This window comes from Cherax quadricarinatus, chromosome 10 (assembly GCF_038502225.1).
Source record: "Cherax quadricarinatus isolate ZL_2023a chromosome 10, ASM3850222v1, whole genome shotgun sequence".
NCBI classification, from domain to species: Eukaryota; Metazoa; Arthropoda; class Malacostraca; order Decapoda; family Parastacidae; genus Cherax; species Cherax quadricarinatus.
This window is the reverse complement of record NC_091301.1, coordinates 51,145-73,176: the sequence shown is the minus strand read 5'-3', so window position 1 is coordinate 73,176 and position 22,032 is coordinate 51,145. Positions and strand designations below refer to the sequence as shown.

The following is a 22,032-nucleotide window of genomic DNA, read 5'->3' as shown; positions in this document are numbered from 1 at the left end:
TTCGAAAATAGGATCATTTTTTCGGACAAACTGTGTCCCTATTCGGACCGCCGGGTACGGGACCTGTCTGCCGCCTGCTCTGTCCGCATCCCCGCGGCGCCGTGAGCAGTCTAGCTTTGTTTATGCTTGAGTGAACACTAACCTGCGCTCTCATTCACGCATTTTACGATTACGTATTTTGTTGTGTTTAGTGCTTGTGGGACTGTGAAATAAGCTGCCATGGGCCCAAAGAAACTTGCTAGTGGTAACCCTGTGGTAAAGAAAGTGAGAAACACCAAAGATGTGAAGAAGGAAATAATACAGAAGTATGAGAGTGGTGTGAGACTTGTTGAGCTTGCCAGGATGTATGGGAAAAACAAGTCGACAATCGGTTCTATCCTGTCAAAGAAAGAACAAATCAAAGAAGCTGATGTTGCAAAAGGTGTTAATATAGGGAGTGGATGAGGTGCCTTCTTCAAAGATTAAGGAGACTTGTGCCAAGTGGAATGATGTCCAAATGTTTGTGCAGAAGTACCACCCTGAGCAAGCTGAAACAAGCCATCTTTGCAACAAGTTCAGTGACAGAACCATGTCCCATTTTAGGGAAATGTTAAAGAGGCACCAGAAACAGAGGACTGTGGAAAGTTATTTTGTGAGACAGGGGTGCAGTGACTCTCAAGCTGGCCCTAGTAGCAATAAAAGACAGAGAAGGGAAGTAACCCCAGAGAGGGCTTTACCTGAAGTCCTCATGGAGGGGGATTCTCCTTCCAAACACTAACCCCAACTCCCTCTCTCCTCCTCCCTATCTTCCAGATGCCATCACCAATCTTCAATAAAGGTAAGTAAAAATGTTATTTTATATGTATTACTATACATAATTAAAAACTATAGTACAGTGGACCCCCGCATAACGATTACCTCCGAATGTGACCAATTATGTAAGTGTATTTATATAAGTGCGTTTGTATGTGTATGTTTGGGGGTCTAAAATGGACTAATCTACTTCACAATATTTCTTATGGGAACAAATTCGGTCAGTACTGGCACCTGAACATACTTCTGGAGTGAAAAAATATCGTTAACCGGGGGTCCACTGTATTTGTTGTATGTAAAACTGTAATTAATCTCTATAAAATGTATTTTTTATGTGAATATTTTTGGGTTTCTGGAATGGATTAATTGTATTTCCATTATTTCTTATGGGAAATATTGCTTCGAATTTCAGACTTTTCGAATTTAGAACTAGCTCCTGGAACAGATTAAGTTCGGTTTTTGAGGTTCCACTGTATTTTTAAATGTTTATACAGTAGTGTACTGTACTCGGAAATAAACAGAATAGAGGAAATCAGCTCTAATATACATTATTTAGGTATGGTATAAACCTTGGTTTTATAAAGTTTTTCTTCTTCTCTTTTTTAGTAAATGTCTACAGGAGAAGGGGTTACTAGCTCATCACTCCTGGCATTTTAGTCACCTCATACGACACACATGGCTTACAGAGGAAAGATTCTTTTCCACTTCCCCATGGACAATAGAAGAAATAAAGAAGAACAAGAGCTATTTAGAAAAAGGAGAAAAACCTAGATTTTTTTTTTTTTTTTTATTATCACACTGGCCGATTCCCACCAAGGCAGGGTGGCCCGAAAAAGAAAAACTTTCACCATCATTCACTCCATCACTGTCTTGCCAGAAGGGTGCTTTACACTACAGTTTTTAAACTGCAACATTAACACCCCTCCTTCAGAGTGCAGGCACTGTACTTCCCATCTCCAGGACTCAAGTCCGGCCTGCCGGTTTCCCTGAATCCCTTCATAAATGTTACTTTGCTCACACTCCAACAGCACGTCAAGTATTAAAAACCTAGATGTATGTATATATATATGCATGTGCGTGTCTGTGAAGTGTGACCAAAGTGTAAGTAGGAGTAGCAAGATATCCCTGTTATCTAGCGTGTTTATGAGACAGAAAAAGACACCAGCAATCCTACCATCATGCAAAACAGTTACAGGTTTCTGTTTCACAGTCATCTGGCAGGACAGTAGTACTTCCCTGGGTGGTTGCTGTCTACCAACCTACTACCTACAAAGCACCCTTCTGGCAAGACAGTGATGGAGTGAATGATGGTGAAAGTTTTTCTTTTTCGGGCCACCCTGCCTTAGTGGGAATTGGCCAGTGTGTTAATAATAAAAAAAATAAACCTTGGTAATAAATACCGATAAGCTGGTTTAGAAAGACATGTAAGCAAACACTATGACCTTGATCACTTCTAACATATAGAGATAGAAAGACATTATATATATAGGCGGAGAGTGAGGTGTGAGTGACGCACGGTGACCTGAAGAATGTCATGCTGGGACGAGGACGGGTAGATGACGATTATTTAGGTATGAATACTGGTCAGAGAGCCCGTCATAAGTCTAAGGCATAGGTAAACGAGTACATCGCTAAGCAAGGAGAGGCTGTATTACAATAATGCAGTAGTCTGCATAACAGTAAATCTTTATTTTTTGTGTGTGAATAGAAATTAAAAATGGAAAGCAAGCATAATATCCAAGCCGAACTGAAGCAATTCGTAGCCATCTTGACAGGCACAGATTGATTAATGAATCTCAACACGAATTTACTAACGAATTTACACGAATTTACTAACTTTTTCACTAAGGTGTTTGAGGAGGTAGATCATGGTAATGAATATGATATTGTGTATATGGACTTCAGTAAGGCTTTCGATAGAGTTCCACACCAGAGGCTATTGAGGAAACTTAAGGCACATGGAATAGGAGGAGAAATGTTTTCCTGGGTAGAGGCATGGCTGATAAATAGACAGCAGAGAGTTTGCATAAATGGGGAGAAATCAGAATGGGGGAACGTCACAAGCGGTGTTCCTCAGGGGTCAGTGTTGGGCCCGTTGTTCACAATTTACATAAACGACATAGATGAGGGAATAAATAGCGACATAAACAAATTTGCTGATGACACCAAAATAGGCCGTCCAATTCATTCTAATGAGGACACTAGAGCACTCCAAGATGATTTGAATAGACTGATGCAATGGTTGGAGAAGTGGCAGATGCAGTTTAATATTGACAAATGCAAAGTTCTAAATGTTGGAGAGGTAAATAACCATGCCACATATAAACTAAATGATGTAGATCTTAATACTACTAATTGCGAAAAGGATTTAGGAGTTCTGGTTAGCAGTAATTTAAAACCAAGACAACAGTGCATTAATGTTCGCAATAAAGCTAACAGAATTCTTGGCTTCATATCTAGAAGTATAAATAATAGAAGTCCTCAGGTTGTTCTTCAACTCTATATTTCCTTGGTTAGGCCTCATTTAGACTATGCTGCTCAGTTCTGGTCACCGTATTACAGAATGGATATAAATGCTCTGGAAAACGTACAGAGGAGGATGACAAAGATGATCCCATGTATCAGAAATCTTCCCTATGAGGATAGACTGAGGGCCCTGAATCTGCAAAATCTCGAAAGGCGTAGAATTAGGAGGGATATGATCGAGGTGTATAAATGGAAAACAGGAATAAATAAAGGGATGTAAATAGCGTGCTGAAAATTTCCAGCCAAGACAGGACTCGCAGCAATGGTTTGAAGTTGGAAAAATTCAGATTCAGGAAGGATATAGGAAAGCACTGGTTTGGTAATAGAGTTGTGGATGAGTGGAGCAAACTCCCAATTACAGTTATTCAGGTTAAAATGTTGTGTAGTTTTAAAAATAGGTTAGATAAATACATGAGTGGGTGTGGGTGGGTGTGAGTTGGACCTGACTAGCTTGTGCTGCTGGGTCTGGTGCAGTGCTCCATCCTTGAGTGGAGATGATCAGACTGGGTGGGTCATTGGTCTAATCCGGGGGGGGAGGGGGGGGGGGGACATTGGTCTAATCCAGGGGGGGGAAATGGACCTGCTTCGCATGGGTCAGTAGGCCTGTTGCAGTGTTCCTTCTTTCTTATGTTCTTATAATATAAGATAGGTCTGGAGAAGTGACTAAGGAACAGAGGAAATGTTTTTTTTTAATGCCAGGAATGTCTTAATATTGTTTATTCTGGACCCTATTTTTAAATTGGCAATTTTGGAATTTTGCATGAAACTGGCCACATTACCAATTTCTGATCACTCTACTGGGTCATTGAAATAGGTAAATAGAATAGAAGGAATACTAGCAAAATAGCTATGAGTTTCGTTAGCTGGAATAATGGAATTGGCCAAAAATAGGGCTCAAAGTGGGCAAAATCGCCAATGCACTAATATCACCGAGACTGCTAACTTTGTGAGACCATAATTCCATAAGTTTTTCCATCAAATTTTGTACTTTTTGTTTCATTACCTTCAGAAAAAGATTCTCTACCATTTCTTAAATTTTTTTTTTCTGAAAATTATTTGACCCTAAGAGCAAGTTTGAGATTAGGGGTCTTGACCGTGAAAGGGTTAATACTACTACTACCTCTACCCCCCCCCCATCTCCATTTTCTTTACCCTAATTAAATTTGCATTATTCATGAAGGATGACCTAGGCAACTTAAAAAAAATGGAAGTCTAGCAAAACCTGCGAAAATCATATCTTATATGCAGCAATAATGATGATTTAACATAAAATGATCACCTTTCATGAGCAGATTAGTCTGCCTGAAATGTTTTGCATTATAAAATGATTTCTTTCAAACCCAATTGCATCAACTTTTATTTGTATCAAAACTACAACCAAATACATTCCAAATCCCATTTTTAACTTCTATGTATGTTCCTAAGGAATAAAGATTTTCATTTCTCGTTAGTCACTGAGGGCAACTAAGCTCATCATACAGTGATATTGTTATCTAATGGAAATCTCAGTGTATTACTATTATTTATTTATTTTAAACACTCCAGCTATATCCCAAGGCAGTAGTGTGATCAAAAATGAGAAAAAAACATTCACCATCCTTCTTTCAATTTTTGTCTTGCCAGAAGCGTGGTGGCATTACAGTGCAGATGGACCTCGAAAGAGCAACATCCTCCCACCTCCAGGACTCAAGTCAGGCTAACTGGTGTCCCTGGTTCCCTTCACCAATGTTACTTTTCTCACTCTCTAATGGTATGTCGTCATAAAAACCACTTGCCTCTATTCAATCAGACCTTACAAGCTTACACAGGCTTGTATGTTCAAGCCCCTAGCACCAAATTATCTTTTACACATCCCTCCAACATGTCCTTTCCCCCACTGCAGAACATAAGAACATAAGAAAGAAGGAACACTGCAACAGGCCTACTGACTCATGCAGAGCAGGTCCATGTCCCCCCTCCCTGGATTAGCCCAATGACTCCCCCCCCCCCAGATTAGCCCAATGACCCACCCAGTCTGGTCACTTACAATCAAGGAAGGAGCACGGCACCAGACCCAGCAGCACAAGCTAGTCAGGTCCAACTCACACCCACCCATGTATTTATCTAAACTATTTTTAAAACTACACAACGTTTTAGCCTGAATAACTGTAATCGGGAGTTTGTTCCACTCATCCACAACTCTATTACCAAACCAGTGCTTTCCTATATCCTTCCTGAATCTGAATTTTTCCAACTTGAAACCATTGCTGCGAGTCCTGTCTTGGCTGGAAATTTTCAGCACGCTATTTACATCCCCTTTATTTATTCCTGTTTTCCATTTATACACCTCGATCATATCCCCCCTAATTCTACGCCTTTCGAGAGAGTGCAGATTCAGGGCCCTCAGTCTATCCTCATAGGGAAGATTTCTGATACATGGGATCATCTTTGTCATCCTCCTCTGTATGTTTTCCAGAGCATTTATATCCATTCTGTAATATGGTGACCAGAACTGAACAGCAAAGTCTAAATGAGGCCTAACCAAGGATATATAGAGTTGAAGAACAACCTGAGGACTTCTATTATTTATACTTCTGAATGTGAAGCCAAGAATTCTGTTAGCTTTATTGCAAACACTAATGCACTGTTGTCTAGGTTTTAGATTACTGCTAACCAGAACTCCTAAATTCTTTTCGCAATCAGTAGTATTAAGATCTACATTATTTAGTTTATATGTGGCATGGTTATTTACCTGTCCAACATTTAGAACTTTGCATTTGTCAATAATAAACTGCACCTGCCACTTCTCCGGCCATTGCATCAGTCTATTCAGATCATCCTGGAGCGCTCTAGTGTCCTCATTAGAATGGATTGGACGGCCTATTTTGGTGTCATCAGCAAATTTGCTATGTCACTATTTATTCCCTCATCTATGTCGTTTATGTAAATTGTGAACAACGGGCCCAACACTGACCCCTGAGGAACACCGCTTGTGACGTTCCCCCATTCTTATTTCTCCCCATTTATGCAAACTCTCTGCTGCTTATTTGTCAGCCATGCCTCTACCCAGGAAAAAATTTCTCCTCCTATTCCGTGTGCCTTAAGTTTCCTCAATAGCCTCTGGTGTGGAACTCTATTGAAAGCCTTACTGAAGTCCATATACACAATATCATATTCATTACCATGATCTACCTCTTCAAACACCTTAGTGAAAAAAGTTAGTAAATTCATAAGACAGGAACGCCCCTTTGTAAAACCATGTTGAGATTCATTAATCAATCTGTGCCTATCAAGATGGCTATGAATTGCTTCGGCAATTATAGATTCCATAAATTTTCCCACTATGAAGGTAAGGCTTATTGGTCTATAGTTCGAAGCCAAGGACCTGTCACCTGCCTTGTAAATAGTTATTACATTTGCCATTTTCCACTTATCAGGCACTATGCCAGTTTGTAGTGATATGTTAAAAAGATTAGCCAAAGGTATGCTAAGTTCCTTTTTACATTCCTTTAGCACCCTTGCAAACAGTTCATCAGGACCAGGGGATTTGTTAGGTTTTAGTTTCTCTATTTGTCTGAGGACCATGTCACTAGTTACCACAATCGTGCATAGTTTATCATCATCCTGTTCTAGATAATCTATTATTTCAGGAATATCGCTAGTATTTTCCTGGGTGAAAACTGAGAGGAAGTAGGTATTGAGAATTTCATATATATCCTTATCACTGTCAGTGATCTGACCAGAGTTACTCTTAAGTGGGCCAACCTTGTCCCTAAACTTACTTCTGTATACCTGAAAGAACCCTTTTGGGTTAGTCTTTGAATCCCTTGTGACCTTAGCCTCATAATCCCTTTTTGCTTTTCTTATTTTCTTTATTTCTCTCTTTTTTAATTGAATAAATTGATTTCTTAACTGCCCATCCCCTCTTTTGATACGCCAATATATGCCTCTCTTTTGACCAATGAGATGTTTTAATCTATTGTTCATCCATTTGGGATCATTTTTGTTAGATCTAATTTCCCTACTCGGAACAAAAGTTGTCTGGGCAGCTAGAACTATGCTCTGAAAAACGTCATATTGGCAACCAAGATCACCTACCTGACCCATAGTCAGAACATCCCAATTTTGCCCACCCAGGTAATTTTTCAGTCCCATGAAGTCGGCCAAACGAAAATCTGGGACATCCTATTCAGTTCCATCTTCTCTAAATGCCCAAACCCCTCAACAACACCTCCTCAGCCACCCTTAATTATACTTTTAGTAACCCCACACCTTCTACTCTCCCTGCTTCTAATTTTCTGCATAATATTCAAGCCACACACCACCCTCAAATACATCTCCACTACTTCTGGCTTCTTCACTACAATGTCTAAAATTCGTGCTTCACACCAATATAACAGTGTTGGTACCACTATATTCTAGTACATTCCTGTTTCTTCCTCCATGGATATTGCTTTGTCTCAACACACCACCCACCTTTTCTCCCCCTCATCTATTTTATGGCTCACTTCAGTTTCTTACAGAACCATCTGCCAACAGGCTCACTTCCAAATATATGAACACATTTACTTCCTCCAAACTCCTCCCTCTGATCTAATATCAGATTTCATTCATGTTAGCAAAAATCATTGCAATGTGTTAATGTAACAATTCCTATATACTGTAACAGCTGCAGTAGCATGGCACAAAAATTTTATCTCATGGTCAAGAAGCATTCTTGAGATACTGTAATGTGTAGTTTGCATAAAACTGGTCAGTATATCAAGTCCCCAAACTAACCTAACACACACACACCAATTCTCTATTATAACTAAAGTGCAATTATTTATTTTCTAGATACTCTAACTTGCAGTCACAAACATAAGATGGTATTCCACTTACCAAGACTATAGTTTGGTCACAAGGAAATTGCTCTGGAATGGTCTTCACATAGCCAACTTCATACTTGGAACCATTGGAAGTTTTAGGTGCAATATCTGGATCTTTATAATAACTTTGAAAAAAATCATTTTCAGTACTCTGTATTGGGAGAGAAAAACAATAATGTAGATCTATCTACAATAAAATAGATACCTCAATATTTAAATGATAATGTAACTAATAAACTTAGTATATAACAGTTACTCAACATTTACTGAACTCTGAAACCGAAGCATCAGCTGGTGACCCAGTTGTAATAATTTAGATGTTTTCAACAGATCCTGACAACTTGTCAAGTCCAAGCCCTGATATAAAACATTCATATATACAGTTGACCCTTGAACAACACAGGTTTCAAGTGTGCAGGTACACTTGTACACAGATTTTTTTCAATAAATATACTGGAAAATTTTTTGAAGATTTGTAACAATTTGAAAAAACTCGCAGATGAATCATGTAGCCTAGAAGTATAAAATAATTAAGAAAAAGTTAGGTATGTAATGAATGCATAAAATATATGTAGATACCAGTCTATTTTATCATTTACTACCATAAAATATACACAAATTTATCAAAACTCACACATATCTACAAACATTTACAGATTGTACAAGGCACCATTTGCAGCTGAGAGAAATGCAAACAAATGTAAAGATGCAATATTAAATTATAACTGCATAAAAATTAACTGCAGTATATACTAATGTATTATTGTACAGGTCCTCCATCACAAATCCAGTATCATTGGGACCTGTAGTGTGCCAGATTACTGAGTTTGCCGAATTACAGAGTGGTTAGGTTAGAATACACTTAATAAAATTAACCAACTTGACTTACACAGTTCATTGAACATCGACAAAAACCGAACATTTCCGCTACTTTGAGCTCAATTTCAAGGTACTTTTCGTCATGAAATCAATCAAAATCATGTCTATTTCTGTAATATATCTTCCATTCTATCAAATTAGTCCAAAAAATGAGAATACAACCATAAAAACCATACGAAAATATACTGCAAAGAGGCGGCTAATGGCTGAGAAGTGAACTCCGTTATTTATCGTCCGTCTTTTTTATTTTTGTTGTATGTTAAGGAGCATCTTTCCATCATACATTGCCCAAGTTTCAATGAGATAGCCCAACAAACAACTGAGAAAATAAAATATTTACCAAAAATCATATATGGCAAGCCCAAGCCAGGTACTGGAAATAAGTCACTTTGACTTTTCTGGGTTATCCTAGGTTCTCTATACATACACTGCTATGTATGATAATCTATGTAACTGTATTTGTGTATACCTGATAAACTTATTTACTTCTAGTCTGTCAACTGAGTACGAGAAACCGCCCATTCACTTATTTCAACTACCCAATAAAGTGGTAAGAAATTGTCAATTTGGCCGATTTCACACAAATTTCAACAGATTCCAATTTCAAAATAGGGTCAAGAATAAACAATGCAGACATTCCTGGCACTAAAATAACATTTTCTCTGTTCATTAGTCACGGCTGCAGGCCCCTCTTATATTACTCTTGCTTACCATTTGGAATTTTTATTAAAAAAAAAAAAAAAAAAATTTAGAAGATTTACTGTTATGCAGACTACTGCATTATTGTAAAAATTGTATAAATAATGTCAATCCATTCTTGACTCCGTACTGGAATTTAGACTGGCAGGCGGACAGGTATTGGACGGTATTTGTTTACTCTTGAGATTCGCTAAAGAATAGAACATTTTCGCTACTGTGAGCGCAATTTCAAGGTACTTTTCATCATGAAACCAATCAAAATCATATCTATTTCTGTAATATATCTTTCATTCTATCAAATGAGACCGAAAAAATGAGAATATAACCATAAAAACATACAAAAATATACCGCTAAGCGGCCGCTAATGGCTGAGAAGTCCACTATTTATGGTCTGATTTCTTTCATTTTTGGTGTACGTTAAGAAGTATGTTTCCATCATACGCTGCCCAAGTTTGAACAAGATAACCCAACAAACTGAGAAAATAATATAATAATATTATTATTATAATCAAAAAGAAGTGCTAAGCCACAAGGGCTATACAGCGCTGCAGGGTAGAGAAGGAAGCGAGGGTATTGGATGGCAGAAGGGAGGAGGGATGATCAGCAGGTTACAGAAAACAGCGGGGCAGGGGATAGTACGGGGGTAGAGGGTAGCAAGAGATTGAAGTAGAAAGGGCTGAAGGTATCAGAATTTGTGAAGCAAGTCAGTTGTTGTCAAAAAGTCAATGAGAGAGTCCGGATGAAAGGTGGGTCCATCAGCGAGAAGGGAAGGTAAAGAGAGAGCAGCGGAGCGAAGACGACGATGGAGGTAAATTCTGCGTGCTCGTTGATAAAGTGGGCAGTCCAACAGAATGTGGCTGACTGATAATGGAGCTTGGCAATTCTCACAGAGAGGAGCAGGGCGCCTCTCCATGAGATATCCATGAGTAAGACGAGTATGGCCAAATATAATAATAATAATAATATTATTTACTTATGCTTAACTACAAGAACAGTCTTATAAAAGGGATTAACATGGGAATTTTGGTACTGTAAATAGATAAGAGAGTTGTGAAACTATACATTAACTCTTTCAGGGTTTCTGATGTACATACTAGTATGGCTTACGCGCCAGGGTTGACATACTAGTACGCATAAATTCTAGCGCCTTCAAATCTAGCGGGGAAAAGGCTGGTAGGCCTAGATGTGAGAGAATGGGTCTGCGTGGTCAGTGTGCATGGTAGGAAAAAAAATCGAGGACCCAGTGGTGCATTGTGGGAACGCCATTTTAGTACACCTTGTTCACCATGCCTCGTGGTAAAAAACTCCTCACTCCTTGGCGAATTGGGACACTTTTGTTCCCCAGTGACAGTTCTAATACAGATGGAATTGCCAGTGAAGAGGAGTTTCAAGGTTTTGACGAGGTTGTGACCAAAACTAATGACCATAATACCAGTAATGGTGAAGAAAATCCAGATGACCCTCAACCTTCCACCTCTGGTGCTGGGCCATCTTGTTCATGTTCGGTTGTACCGGAACGAAAGAGGAAACTCCTATTTTCCCATAGCCAGGACTCAGCTGTGAGCAATGATGAAAGTGATAGTGAATATGAACTACAAGCTCTTGAAAACAGTTCCAGTAGCGATAGTGAAGCGTCAGTATATACGATGGTATATGCGCTCTGGTAGTGTGCCATATGCTATTCCACGGGGAAGGAGTACATCTCGGAGTACATCCCATGGCTGTGCGACAGAAACAGACAATGAAAACGAAGATGATAAGTGTTGCAATTGGGATGGAAAATGTACATGGTGGTGGTAGTGGTGGTGCCAGCCGTGAGGCACCAGCAGTGGGCCATGCTGCCACCCACACTGCTGCCTCAGTGGTGGTTAACCCTTTGAGGGTTTTCCAGTACGTCTTACGCGTGAGGCACCAGTGGGAGAAAGCAGTGGGCTATGTGGTCATGCTGCAGCACACCATAATGAGAAAAAAAAAAACTTTTTCCACAGCTGCTGTATTTTCCTCAGCTGAACTACAACCTTGAAATTGAGCCACCATCCCCCAAATCGTGCCAAGCCCACCACACCAGTGCCTCCACAACCACAACCAAAGTGGAAAGCCTGTTAATGACTAGAGGAAATGTCATTTTAGTGCAGTACTCATTCCAGCATCTTTTGAAATTGCACCTGACCACTGGATTGGCAGGAAAAAATGCTGACATGTTTTTTGTCGACTAGTTTGTTCAAAGTGGGCCGCCGATCCGTAACATCCCATCACATTTGATGAAAGATTCTCTATCTTTTCAAGAGAAAATGGAATACGTCGACCATCTACTGTACACAGGAAGCTGACAATGGGAACAATGCCAATGAACTAGAATGTTACGAGTTATTCTTTGACGAACCCCTGATGGAAATTATTGTCAGGGAAAGCAACAGATACTTCGAGTACACCATGGCAAACTTAATACTTTCACCAAAATCACGCCTACATCAGCGGCTGAAATGTATCTTTTCTTGGCCACAATAATGCTTATGCCACATGTGTATAAGCACAGTATCAAATCATACTGGTCAACAGACCGCCTGATTGCAACCCCAGGTTTCAGTGATATAATGCGAGCGAATCGATTTGTGCTACTATTATGTACGCTTCACTTCTCAGACAAAACCAGGCCTGACAGAAACGGCAGGTTATACAAGATTAGGAATGTGTGTGTATCTGAAACAGAAATTCAATGTATTTTTATCCCTTCTTTGATTCTGTTCAAAGGAAGACTGTCATTCAAGCAATACATACCAAGCAAGAGGAAATGCTTTGGCATAAAGTTGTTTGTGCTTTGTGACTGCTACAGTGATCTTGTATTGGATATTACTGTGTACACTGGAAGTAATACATTGCAAAATACCAGCAAGTTATTGGGCATCTCAGGTGATGTTGTTAGAACAATGATGGAACCATATCTTGGTAAGGGGCATATATTATATACTGATAACTGGTACACAAGCCCCTCACTCAGTGATTTTTTGCGAGTAAACATGACAGATGTGTGTGGCACAGTGTGTGGAAATCGTAAGCACTTGCCCAGGTTTGACGCTGGTTCTCATAGAGGTGAGGTGCAGGCGTTTGCTGCCAATGACATCATGGCATTTCGGTGGCATGACAAACGAGATGTCACACTTGTCGTCAGTTCACCCTAACGAAATGACAAACACTGGCAGGCAGAATAGAGAGACCAATGAACCCATTCTAAAACCTGAAGGTGTGATGGACTACACCCTCAATATGCGCTCAGTGGACAAATGTGACATGCAGATTGGGTTTGCCGATTGTGTTTGCAAAAGTTATAAGTGGTACATAAAACTCTTTTTCCATATTCTGGACATTTCCATGCTCAATGCTTATAATGTGTATAACATGAAGACCAGAAACAAACTACCATATGGCAAATTTTGTTTGTCTGTCATCAGACAAATAGTATTCAAGTACCATGGAACACCTGCAATAGAGAACCACCCACAAAATTATCAGCAACTATCTTCTCATCTGAGGCATGGTGATCACTTCCTAATAAAACTGCCTGCTACTTCTTTCAAGAAAAAGGCTCAGAAGAGGTATTACATCTGCACACATACAAAAAAAATGCCCACAACAACGCAGAGACACTCGTTTTATGTGTGAGGAGTGTAAAACACCACTGTGCCTGACACCATGTTTCAAAGACTTCCACAGGCTGCAGAACTTCTAGAAACACGTCCTGTGACTGCATATGTGCATATAAAATATAGAAAAATAGTAATAAACAACATTTTATATTGTTCATTTGTGTAAACAAGTTTTGTAAACAATATAGTGAGAACAGTGTTTGTGCAGTTATTGTGTTGTATAGAAAGAGTAAAAACTTACAAAATAGTGCTCATATTGGTCTCACAGGCCATAAAAGTTACTTGAAAAAAAAAATTAAAAAATAATCGAAAAAAGTAGAATAAACAAGATAAACGATTACCGGGTGACCGGCAGTTGGCGATGTTGCCGTATGCGGTTCACTTTCTGTCAACTTCACACCTCCATATCTCAGCAAGTATTGATGGCAAAAATTTTTTTTAGCCTATAAAGTTTAGAAAAAAAACTTTTCATAAGAAAAAATAATTTTTTTTTTTTAAATATTTTTCGATGTTGAGAACAAGTCTGGGAGAGGGCCTGTCGACCCTGAAAGGGTTAAAAGATTTATTTATTTATTTATTTAGTAATTTAAGCATACTTACAGAGGTACAAAAAATACAGGTAAGAGCAGCATGCCAAAGCCACTTATATGCATAGCATTACGGGCTGGCTTAAAATTAACTTAAGATTAACTAAGCAATGATGAAATCAGTGATAAATCATTATTGTAAACAGATACCTATGAAGCACAAATGAGTATTACAAAGACAGGTCATATGGTTGCTTGCATTGCTGTACATTCAGTCGAATGGAGTATTCTGTTAGGTAATTTTTCCGGGGTTAAAAAAAGCTAATAAAGTTAGATTGGGATCCTAGAACATTTGTGTGATATAATTTCTATGAAGCACAAATGAGTATTACAGAGACAGGTCATATGGTTGCTTGCATTGCTGTACATTCAGTCGAATGGAGTATTCTGTTAAGGTAGTGTATTTATCGTTAAAAAATAATAAAGTTAGATTGGGTCCTAGGTTTAACATTTGTGTGATATAATTGTGAGTAACATATAGAATATACAATTTATAAGGTTCAGTTATTCAGTATTTATTTGGTTTTGAGTGAGTAAGTGATCTTTGAGAAGAGACTTGAATTTATAAACAGGTAGTGTTTCTTTTATATTTACAGGTAATGAATTCCAGATTTTAGGGCCTTTTATGTGCATTGAGTTTTTGCATAGCGTGAGATGGACACGAGGAACATCAAAGAGTGATCTGTGCCTTGTGTTATGGTCATGTGTTCTGTTGAGGTTGCCAAGGAGATGTTTGAGGGGAGGGTTAATATCAGAGTTAAGTGTTCTATGTATGTAATAGGTGCAATAATAAGTATGGATGTTTTGTATGGTGAGTAGGTTGAGTGTTTTGAATATTGGTGGAGTGTTGCCTGTAGTGAGAATTTGTTATCATTCTAACTGCAGCCTTTTGTTGGGTAATTAGTGGTCTGAGATGGTTAATTGTTGTTGAGCCCCCATGCACAAATTCCATAGGTGAGATAGGGGTAAATAAGAGAGTGATAAAGGGCCAGGAGGGCTGACTGTGGAACATAGTACCGTATCTTCGATAGTATGCCTACAGTCTTGGAAATTTTCTTAGAAATTTGTTGTATATGTGTATGAAATTTGAGTCTATTATCGAGGTGGATTCCTAGGAATTTTCCCTCTGTTAGCTTTGTGATAGGTGATCCGTTTATTGTTATGTTAAGAGGTACATCTGTAGCTCTGTTACCAAACTGAATGAAGTAGGTTTTGTCAATGTTTAGTTTAAGTTTGTTAGTCCTCATCCAGGTAGATATTTTCTGTAATTCGGTGTTTACAGTATTGGCTAGCGTGACTGGGCTCGGGTGAGAGAAGACGTATGTAGTGTCATCTGCAAAAAGTGTGGGTTTGAGTAATTGCAAAGCATTTGGTAGGTCATTTATGTATAGGAGAAAGAGAAGAGGGCCAAGGGCACTTCCCTGTGGGACACCAACTGTAATTGGTTGTGCGGAAGAGCTTGCCCCATTTGCGTACACATATTGGCTTCTGTTGCTGAGGTAAGACTTGAGGTAGTTGAGGGAGTGCCCTCTAATACCCTAGTGTGACAATTTTACGTGGAGCAAGTCATGGTCAACTGTATCAAAAGCTTTACGTAAGTCAATGAAGATCCCCAGTGGGACTTCTTTTTTCTCTATTGCAGTGTATATATGTTCTAGCATGTTAAATGGCATCATTAGTATTTTTATTAGGCCTGAATCCAAATTGGCAGGGGTTGAGAATGTTTTGGGGGATGAGGTAGGAGTAGATTCGTTTATGAATTAATTTTTCGAAGATTTTTGAGAGAGGGTGTAAATTGGATATTGGCCTATAGTTATTCAACTCTGTTTGGTCTCCTCCTTTATGGATCGGGGTGACCCTTGCTATTTTGAGAACTGTAGGGAAGGTGGAGGATTCAATGGATTTGTTAAAGAGTGTTGCAATGATTGGTGATAGTACTTGTGATGCTTTTTTGTATATAAAGGGTGGTAAGGTATTAATCTCCTGCCTTGTTTTTCAGTGCGTTGATAATTAGGGAGACTTCGTATGGGTTAGTCGGAGCTAGGAACAGTGTGTTCGGGTAGTTGCCAGTGAGGTAGTCATTTGGTGGGGTATCTGAGCTTGGGATTTTATTGGCAAGGTTTTGACCTATAGTGGAGAAGAAATCATTGAGTCTGTTTGCTGTTTCTGTTGGTGGGAGTTGGGGTTCATCTGATTTTGCTAATTTTATTTCGCTATGTCGTGATATCTTTTTTGTTCCCAGAATTTCTGATAGGGTCTTCCAGGTCTTTTATATCACCTCGTAAGTTGGATAATCTGTTCTCATAATACAATTTTTTTGCCCTTCTTATCAGGCTGGTTAGGATTGACGATTAACGTTTTGTTTGGTCTCTGGTTATGTGACCCATTCTGTACTGTTTTTCATATCGGTGTTTTGTATTTATGGATTTGAGAATGCTGGGTGTTAGCCAGGGACTGTTCAGTCTCTTAGCTGTCATCTGTTTAGTTTTTTTAGGGCAGTGCTTGTTATAAAGGTATTGGGTCTTTTTTAGAAAATTATTAAAACATTCGTCAGTATCTGTATAGATTTCTAGCTCAGTGTGCCAGTCAATGTTTGTTACTGCTGTTGTGAAATTATTAATGGCTGCCTCATTGTGAAGTCTGAAGGTGACTTTAGTAGTGTCTTGGGGTATTTTTACTACAGTAAACCCTCCATTTAACAGATCACTTAACCCTTTGACTGTTTTGGTCGAATATATAAGTCTTACGAGCCACTGTGTTTGACGTACATATACTCAAATTCTAGCGGCTTAAAATTAAGCAGGAGAAAGCTGGTAGGCCCACATGTGACAGAATGGGTCTGTGTGGTCAGTGTGCACCATATAAAAAAAATCCTGCAGCATGCAGTGCATAACGAGACAAAAAAACTCCGACCGTTTTTTTTAGTTAAAATGCCGACTTTGTAGTCTATTTTCGTATAGTATTTATTGTTGTATTCTCATTTTCTTAGTCTCATTTGATAGAATGGAAAACATATTATAGAAATAGAGGTGATTTTGATTGGTTTTACTATGAAAAGAACCTTGAAATGGAGCTCAAAGTAGAGGAAATGTTTGACTTTTGCCTTTGTTCAAAGGTAAACTAATAATGTCATTGTCCAATAAATGTCCAACTAGCCATTCTAATATGCAGTCATGAATGGGTTGACATTATTTATACAGTTATTACAATACTGCAGTAGTCTGCATAACTGTAAATTTTATATTTTTTGTTTGAATAAAAATTCAAAATAGAAAGCAAGAGTAATATCAGAGGGGCCTGGAGATGTGACTGATGAACAAAGAAAATGTTATTTTAGAGCCAGGAATGTCTGCATTGTTCATTCTGGACCCTATTTTGAAATTGTCATTTTTAAATTTTTGTGAAATTGGCCAAACTGCAAATTTCTGACCATGTTACTGAGTAGTTGAAATTGGTAAATGGGCAGTTTCTTGTACTCAGTCAATAGAAAAAATGGAGTTCTAAAGAAATAGCTATGAATTTGGTTGACTGGAGCAATGGAATTAGCCGAAAATAGGGCTCAAAGTGGGCAAAATTGGCAATTTGTAAATATCGTTAAGGTCGCTAACTTCACGAGAGAGTATTCTGTCAGTTTCCCATCAAATTTCGTTCTTTTGGTGCCATTACCACCGGGAAAAGATTCTCTATCATTTCATAAGTTTTTTTTTTTCAAAAACTTTTCGACACCAGGAGACGCCTCAGGATTTGGGGTTGTGACGGTCAAGGGATTAAGGGAGGGGAGAGCAGAATCACTAACTTTTTTTTTTTATATCAAATTTCAATGGGATTGTGACAGTGGATTAAGCAGCTTAAAAAACATTTAGGCTGTGTTTGTTTTGACTGTTAGCCTTCAAGTTAGATAGAAAAAAATTATTTTTGCACAATTTTATGGGTCCTAGGACTTTCCAGTTTCTACTAAATTGGGAAGATGTATAATGCTCTAGTTGACATCAGATGAAAGATAAAGGCTAGACTAATAATGATCCAGAGCAGTTTAGCGATAATGTCAGTAGATTCCATAAAAAAAAAATGTAGTAATTTTTTTTTGTGTACAAAAAAAATCATTAAAAACAAAGCTGTAAACAGTATCACAAATCCACTGTGGTTGTTTGTAGAACCATCATTCCTCAATAACATCTGCAAAAATCATGACAATCCTATTAATATTTATTGCAGGAGATGGATTACTGTGTCAATAACTTATTTTTGATTTATTATTGATTTTGTTTGGTGTGAAACTACGGTTACTGCACTAATTGCCAACATGAATTTTTGCTGACAGCAGCAACAAAAAAAAATTCATTTACTGAAAAACATACTTAGAAATACGATAGAAACAAGCAGATTACATCAAAATGTTGCCAGAATTTTGTACTATTTTTCAGTAAGAAATTTTTTTTTTCCATAATTTTTCAATTTTAATTTCCTGAAACTGGAAAAAGGCTTGCCCCTCCCTTAATGGGCTTCAGAAATACGGAGCAAAATCTGCTGTGTTAACAGATTTGGAAACAATGAACTAAGTCTTTCAGTCACAGAAATGTTCATTATTGTTACAAATGTGGAAAAATAATTATATCTTTATCCACCACAACTGCCATTACTGGCCATCCACTCTCTCCAATTAGTCCATTAAATAAAGGGTTGACTGTACTGAACTGCCTAGTACAGTAAGGCCCCACTTATATAGCAGGTTAGGTTACAGGCTACTGCCATAAAGTGGAACACCCTTTTTTTTTTTCAACTTATAAATGCATATAAATGCTAGATAACAAGGAGGCTTTAGGAAAGGTAGGGGGTGTGTGGACCAGGTGTTTACAGTGAAACATGTAAGTGAACAGTATTTAGATAAGGCTAAAGAGGTCTTTGTGGCATTTATGGATTTGGAAAAGGCATATGACAGGGTGGATAGGGGGGCAATGTGGCAGATGTTGCAGGTGTATGGTGTAGGAGGTAGGTTACTGAAAGCAGTGAAGAGTTTTTACGAGGACAGTGAGGCTCAAGTTAGAGTACATAGGAAAGAGGGAAATTATTTCCCAGTAAAAGTAGGCCTTAGACAAGGATGTGTGATGTCACCGTGGTTGTTTAATATATTTATAGATGGGGTTGTAAGAGAAGTAAATGCGAGGGTCTTGGCAAGAGGCGTGGAGTTAAAAGATAAAGAATCACACATAAAGTGGGAGTTGTCACAGTTGCTCTTTGCTGATGACACTGTGCTCTTGGGAGATTCTGAAGAGAAGTTGCAGAGATTGGTGGATGAATTTGGTATGGTGTGCAAAAGAAGAAAATTAAAAGTGAATACAGGAAAGAGTAAGGTTATGAGGATAACAAAAATATTAGGTGATGAAAGATTGGATATCAGATTGGAGGGAGAGAGTATGGAGGAAGTGAATGTATTCAGATATTTGGGAGTGGACATGTCAGCGGATGGGTCTATGAAGGATGAGGTGAATCATAGAATTGATGAGGGGAAAAGGGTGAGTGGTGCACTTAGGAGTCTGTGGAGACAAAGAACTTTGTCCTTGGAGGCAAAGAGGGGAATGTATGAGAGTATAGTTTTACCAACACTCTTATATGGGTGTGAAGCATGGGTGATGAATGTTGCAGCGAGGAGAAGGCTGGAGGCAGTGGAGATGTCATGTCTGAGGGCAATGTGTGGTGTGAATATAATGCAGAGAATTCGTAGTTTGGAAGTTAGGAGGAGGTGCGGGATTACCAAAACTGTTGTCCAGAGGGCTGAGGAAGGGTTGTTGAGGTGGTTCGGACATGTAGAGAGAATGGAGCGAAACAGAATGACTTCAAGAGTGTATCAGTCTGTAGTGGAAGGAAGGCGGGGTAGGGGTCGGCCTAGGAAAGATTGGAGGGAGGGGGTAAAGGAGGTTTTGTGTGCGAGGGGCTTGGACTTCCAGCAGGCGTGCGTGAGGATGTTTGATAGGAGTGAATGGAGACGAATGGTTTTTAATACTTGACGTGCTGTTGGAGTGTGAGCAAGGTAACATTTGTGAAGGGGTTCAGGGAAACCGGCAGGCCGGACTTGAGTCCTGGAGATGGGAAGTACAGTGCCTGCACTCTGAAGGAGGGGTGTTAATGTTGCAGTTTAAAAACTGTAGTGTAAAGCACCCTTCTGGCAAGACAGTGATGGAGTGAATGATGGTGAAAGTTTTTCTTTTTCGGGCCACCCTGCCTTGGTGGGAATCGGCCAGTGTGATAATAATAAAAAATAAAAAAAATAAGAAGTTTACACTAACATATATTAAGTTAGTAATAGAACTAGGTATTAAAAACAATAAAAAAAGTAAAATACACACTTAGTTCACTCATTACTTACCTTAAAATATTTGTAGTCTTAATGTAGGGTTAGAGGTGAGTAGTATTTATTTGTGAGAAGTCAGGTATGGGGAGGTATGGTAGCCAACCAGGCCACCCCCACCCCATCGACTCATAATAAGCGTCCCAGAGCAATAAAATGCATATACAGTTCACTCATTACTTACCTTAATATATATGTAGTCTTAATTTAGGGTGAAAGGTCAGTAAACGAGATAAAATGAATAAACGAGAGAGAGAGAGAGAATGAATAAATGAGAGGCCAGAGACGCGGAGCATATAAACAAACAGACGAACACATCTGGTTTTGGTTCATAGTAAGGTTATTCAGGTATACACAAATACAGTTACATATATTATTACTATTTTGTGTAACCTGAATAAACTTACTTCCTTACTATGAACCAAAGCCAGACGTGTTTGTCTGTTTGTTATATACTCTGCATCTCTGGGCTCTTTCATTTACTCATTTTCTCTCTCTTGTTTATTTGTTTTATCTCGTTTACTCACCTCTCACCCTATGTTAAGACTACAAATATTTTAAGGCAAGTAATGAATGAAATGTATATGCATTTTATTGCTCTAAGATGCTTTAAATGTCGTAGTTTATTATGAGTGAATGGGGTGGGGTGGCCTGGTTGGCTACCATACCTCCCCACATCTGATTTCCTACATTCCTGACTTCCACTTTTGTATTATACCATATCAGAAATTCTAGGAACAAAAAAGATATCATGAAATAGCGAAATTAAATTAGCAAAATCAGATGAACCCCAACTCCCACCAACAGAAACAGAAAACAGACTCAATGATTTCTTCTCCACTATAGGAAAAAAACCTTGCCAATAAAATCCCAAACTCAGATACCCCACCAAATGACTACCTCACTGGCAACTACCCGAACACACTGTTCCTAGCTCCGACTAACCCATATGAAGTCTCCCTTATTATCAACACACTAAAAAACAAGACAGGAGATTTAAATACCTTACCACCCTTTATATACAAAAAAGTGTCACAAGTGCTATCACCAATCATTGCAACACTCTTTAACAAATCCATTGAATCCTCTACCTTCCCTACAGTTCTCAAAATAGCAAGGGTCACCCCGATCCATAAAGGAGGAGACCAAACAGAGTTGAATAACTATAGGCCAATATCCAATTTACACCCTCTCTCAAAAATCTTCGAAAAATTAATTCATAAACGAATCTACTCCTACCTCATCTCCCAAAACATACTCAACCCCTGCCAATTTGGATTCAGGCCTAATAAAAATACTAATGATGCTATTATACACATGCTAGAACATATATACACTGCAATAGAGAAAAAAGAAGTCCCACTGGGGATCTTCATTGACTTACGTAAAGCTTTTGATACAGATGACCATGACTTGCTCCACATAAAATTGTCACACTATGGTATAAGAGGGCACTCCCTCAACTACCTCAAGTCATACCTCAGCAACAGAAGCCAATATGTGTACGCAAATGGGGCAAACTCTTCCGCACAACCAATTACAGTTGGTGTCCCACAAGGAAGTGTCCTTGGCCCTCTTCTCTTTCTCCTATACATAAATGACCTACCAAATGCTTCGCAATTACTCAAACCCACACTTTTTGCAGATGACACTACATACGTCTTCTCTCACCCGAGCCCAGTCACGCTAGCCAATACTGTAAACACCGAAT

General features: G+C 38.7%; 1 protein-coding gene across 1 annotated transcript in view; it reads right to left on the bottom strand.

Annotated features, from left to right (window-relative positions):
• Positions 1–22,032, bottom strand: part of LOC128684329 (transmembrane protein 87A) — a 106,566-nt gene that overhangs the window by 74,854 nt on the left and 9,680 nt on the right. Inside the window, exon 3 of the mRNA XM_070083482.1 lies at positions 8,179–8,316. Coding sequence (XP_069939583.1) covers positions 8,179–8,316 — 138 coding nt within the window. The remainder of the gene's footprint in view (positions 1–8,178; positions 8,317–22,032) is intronic.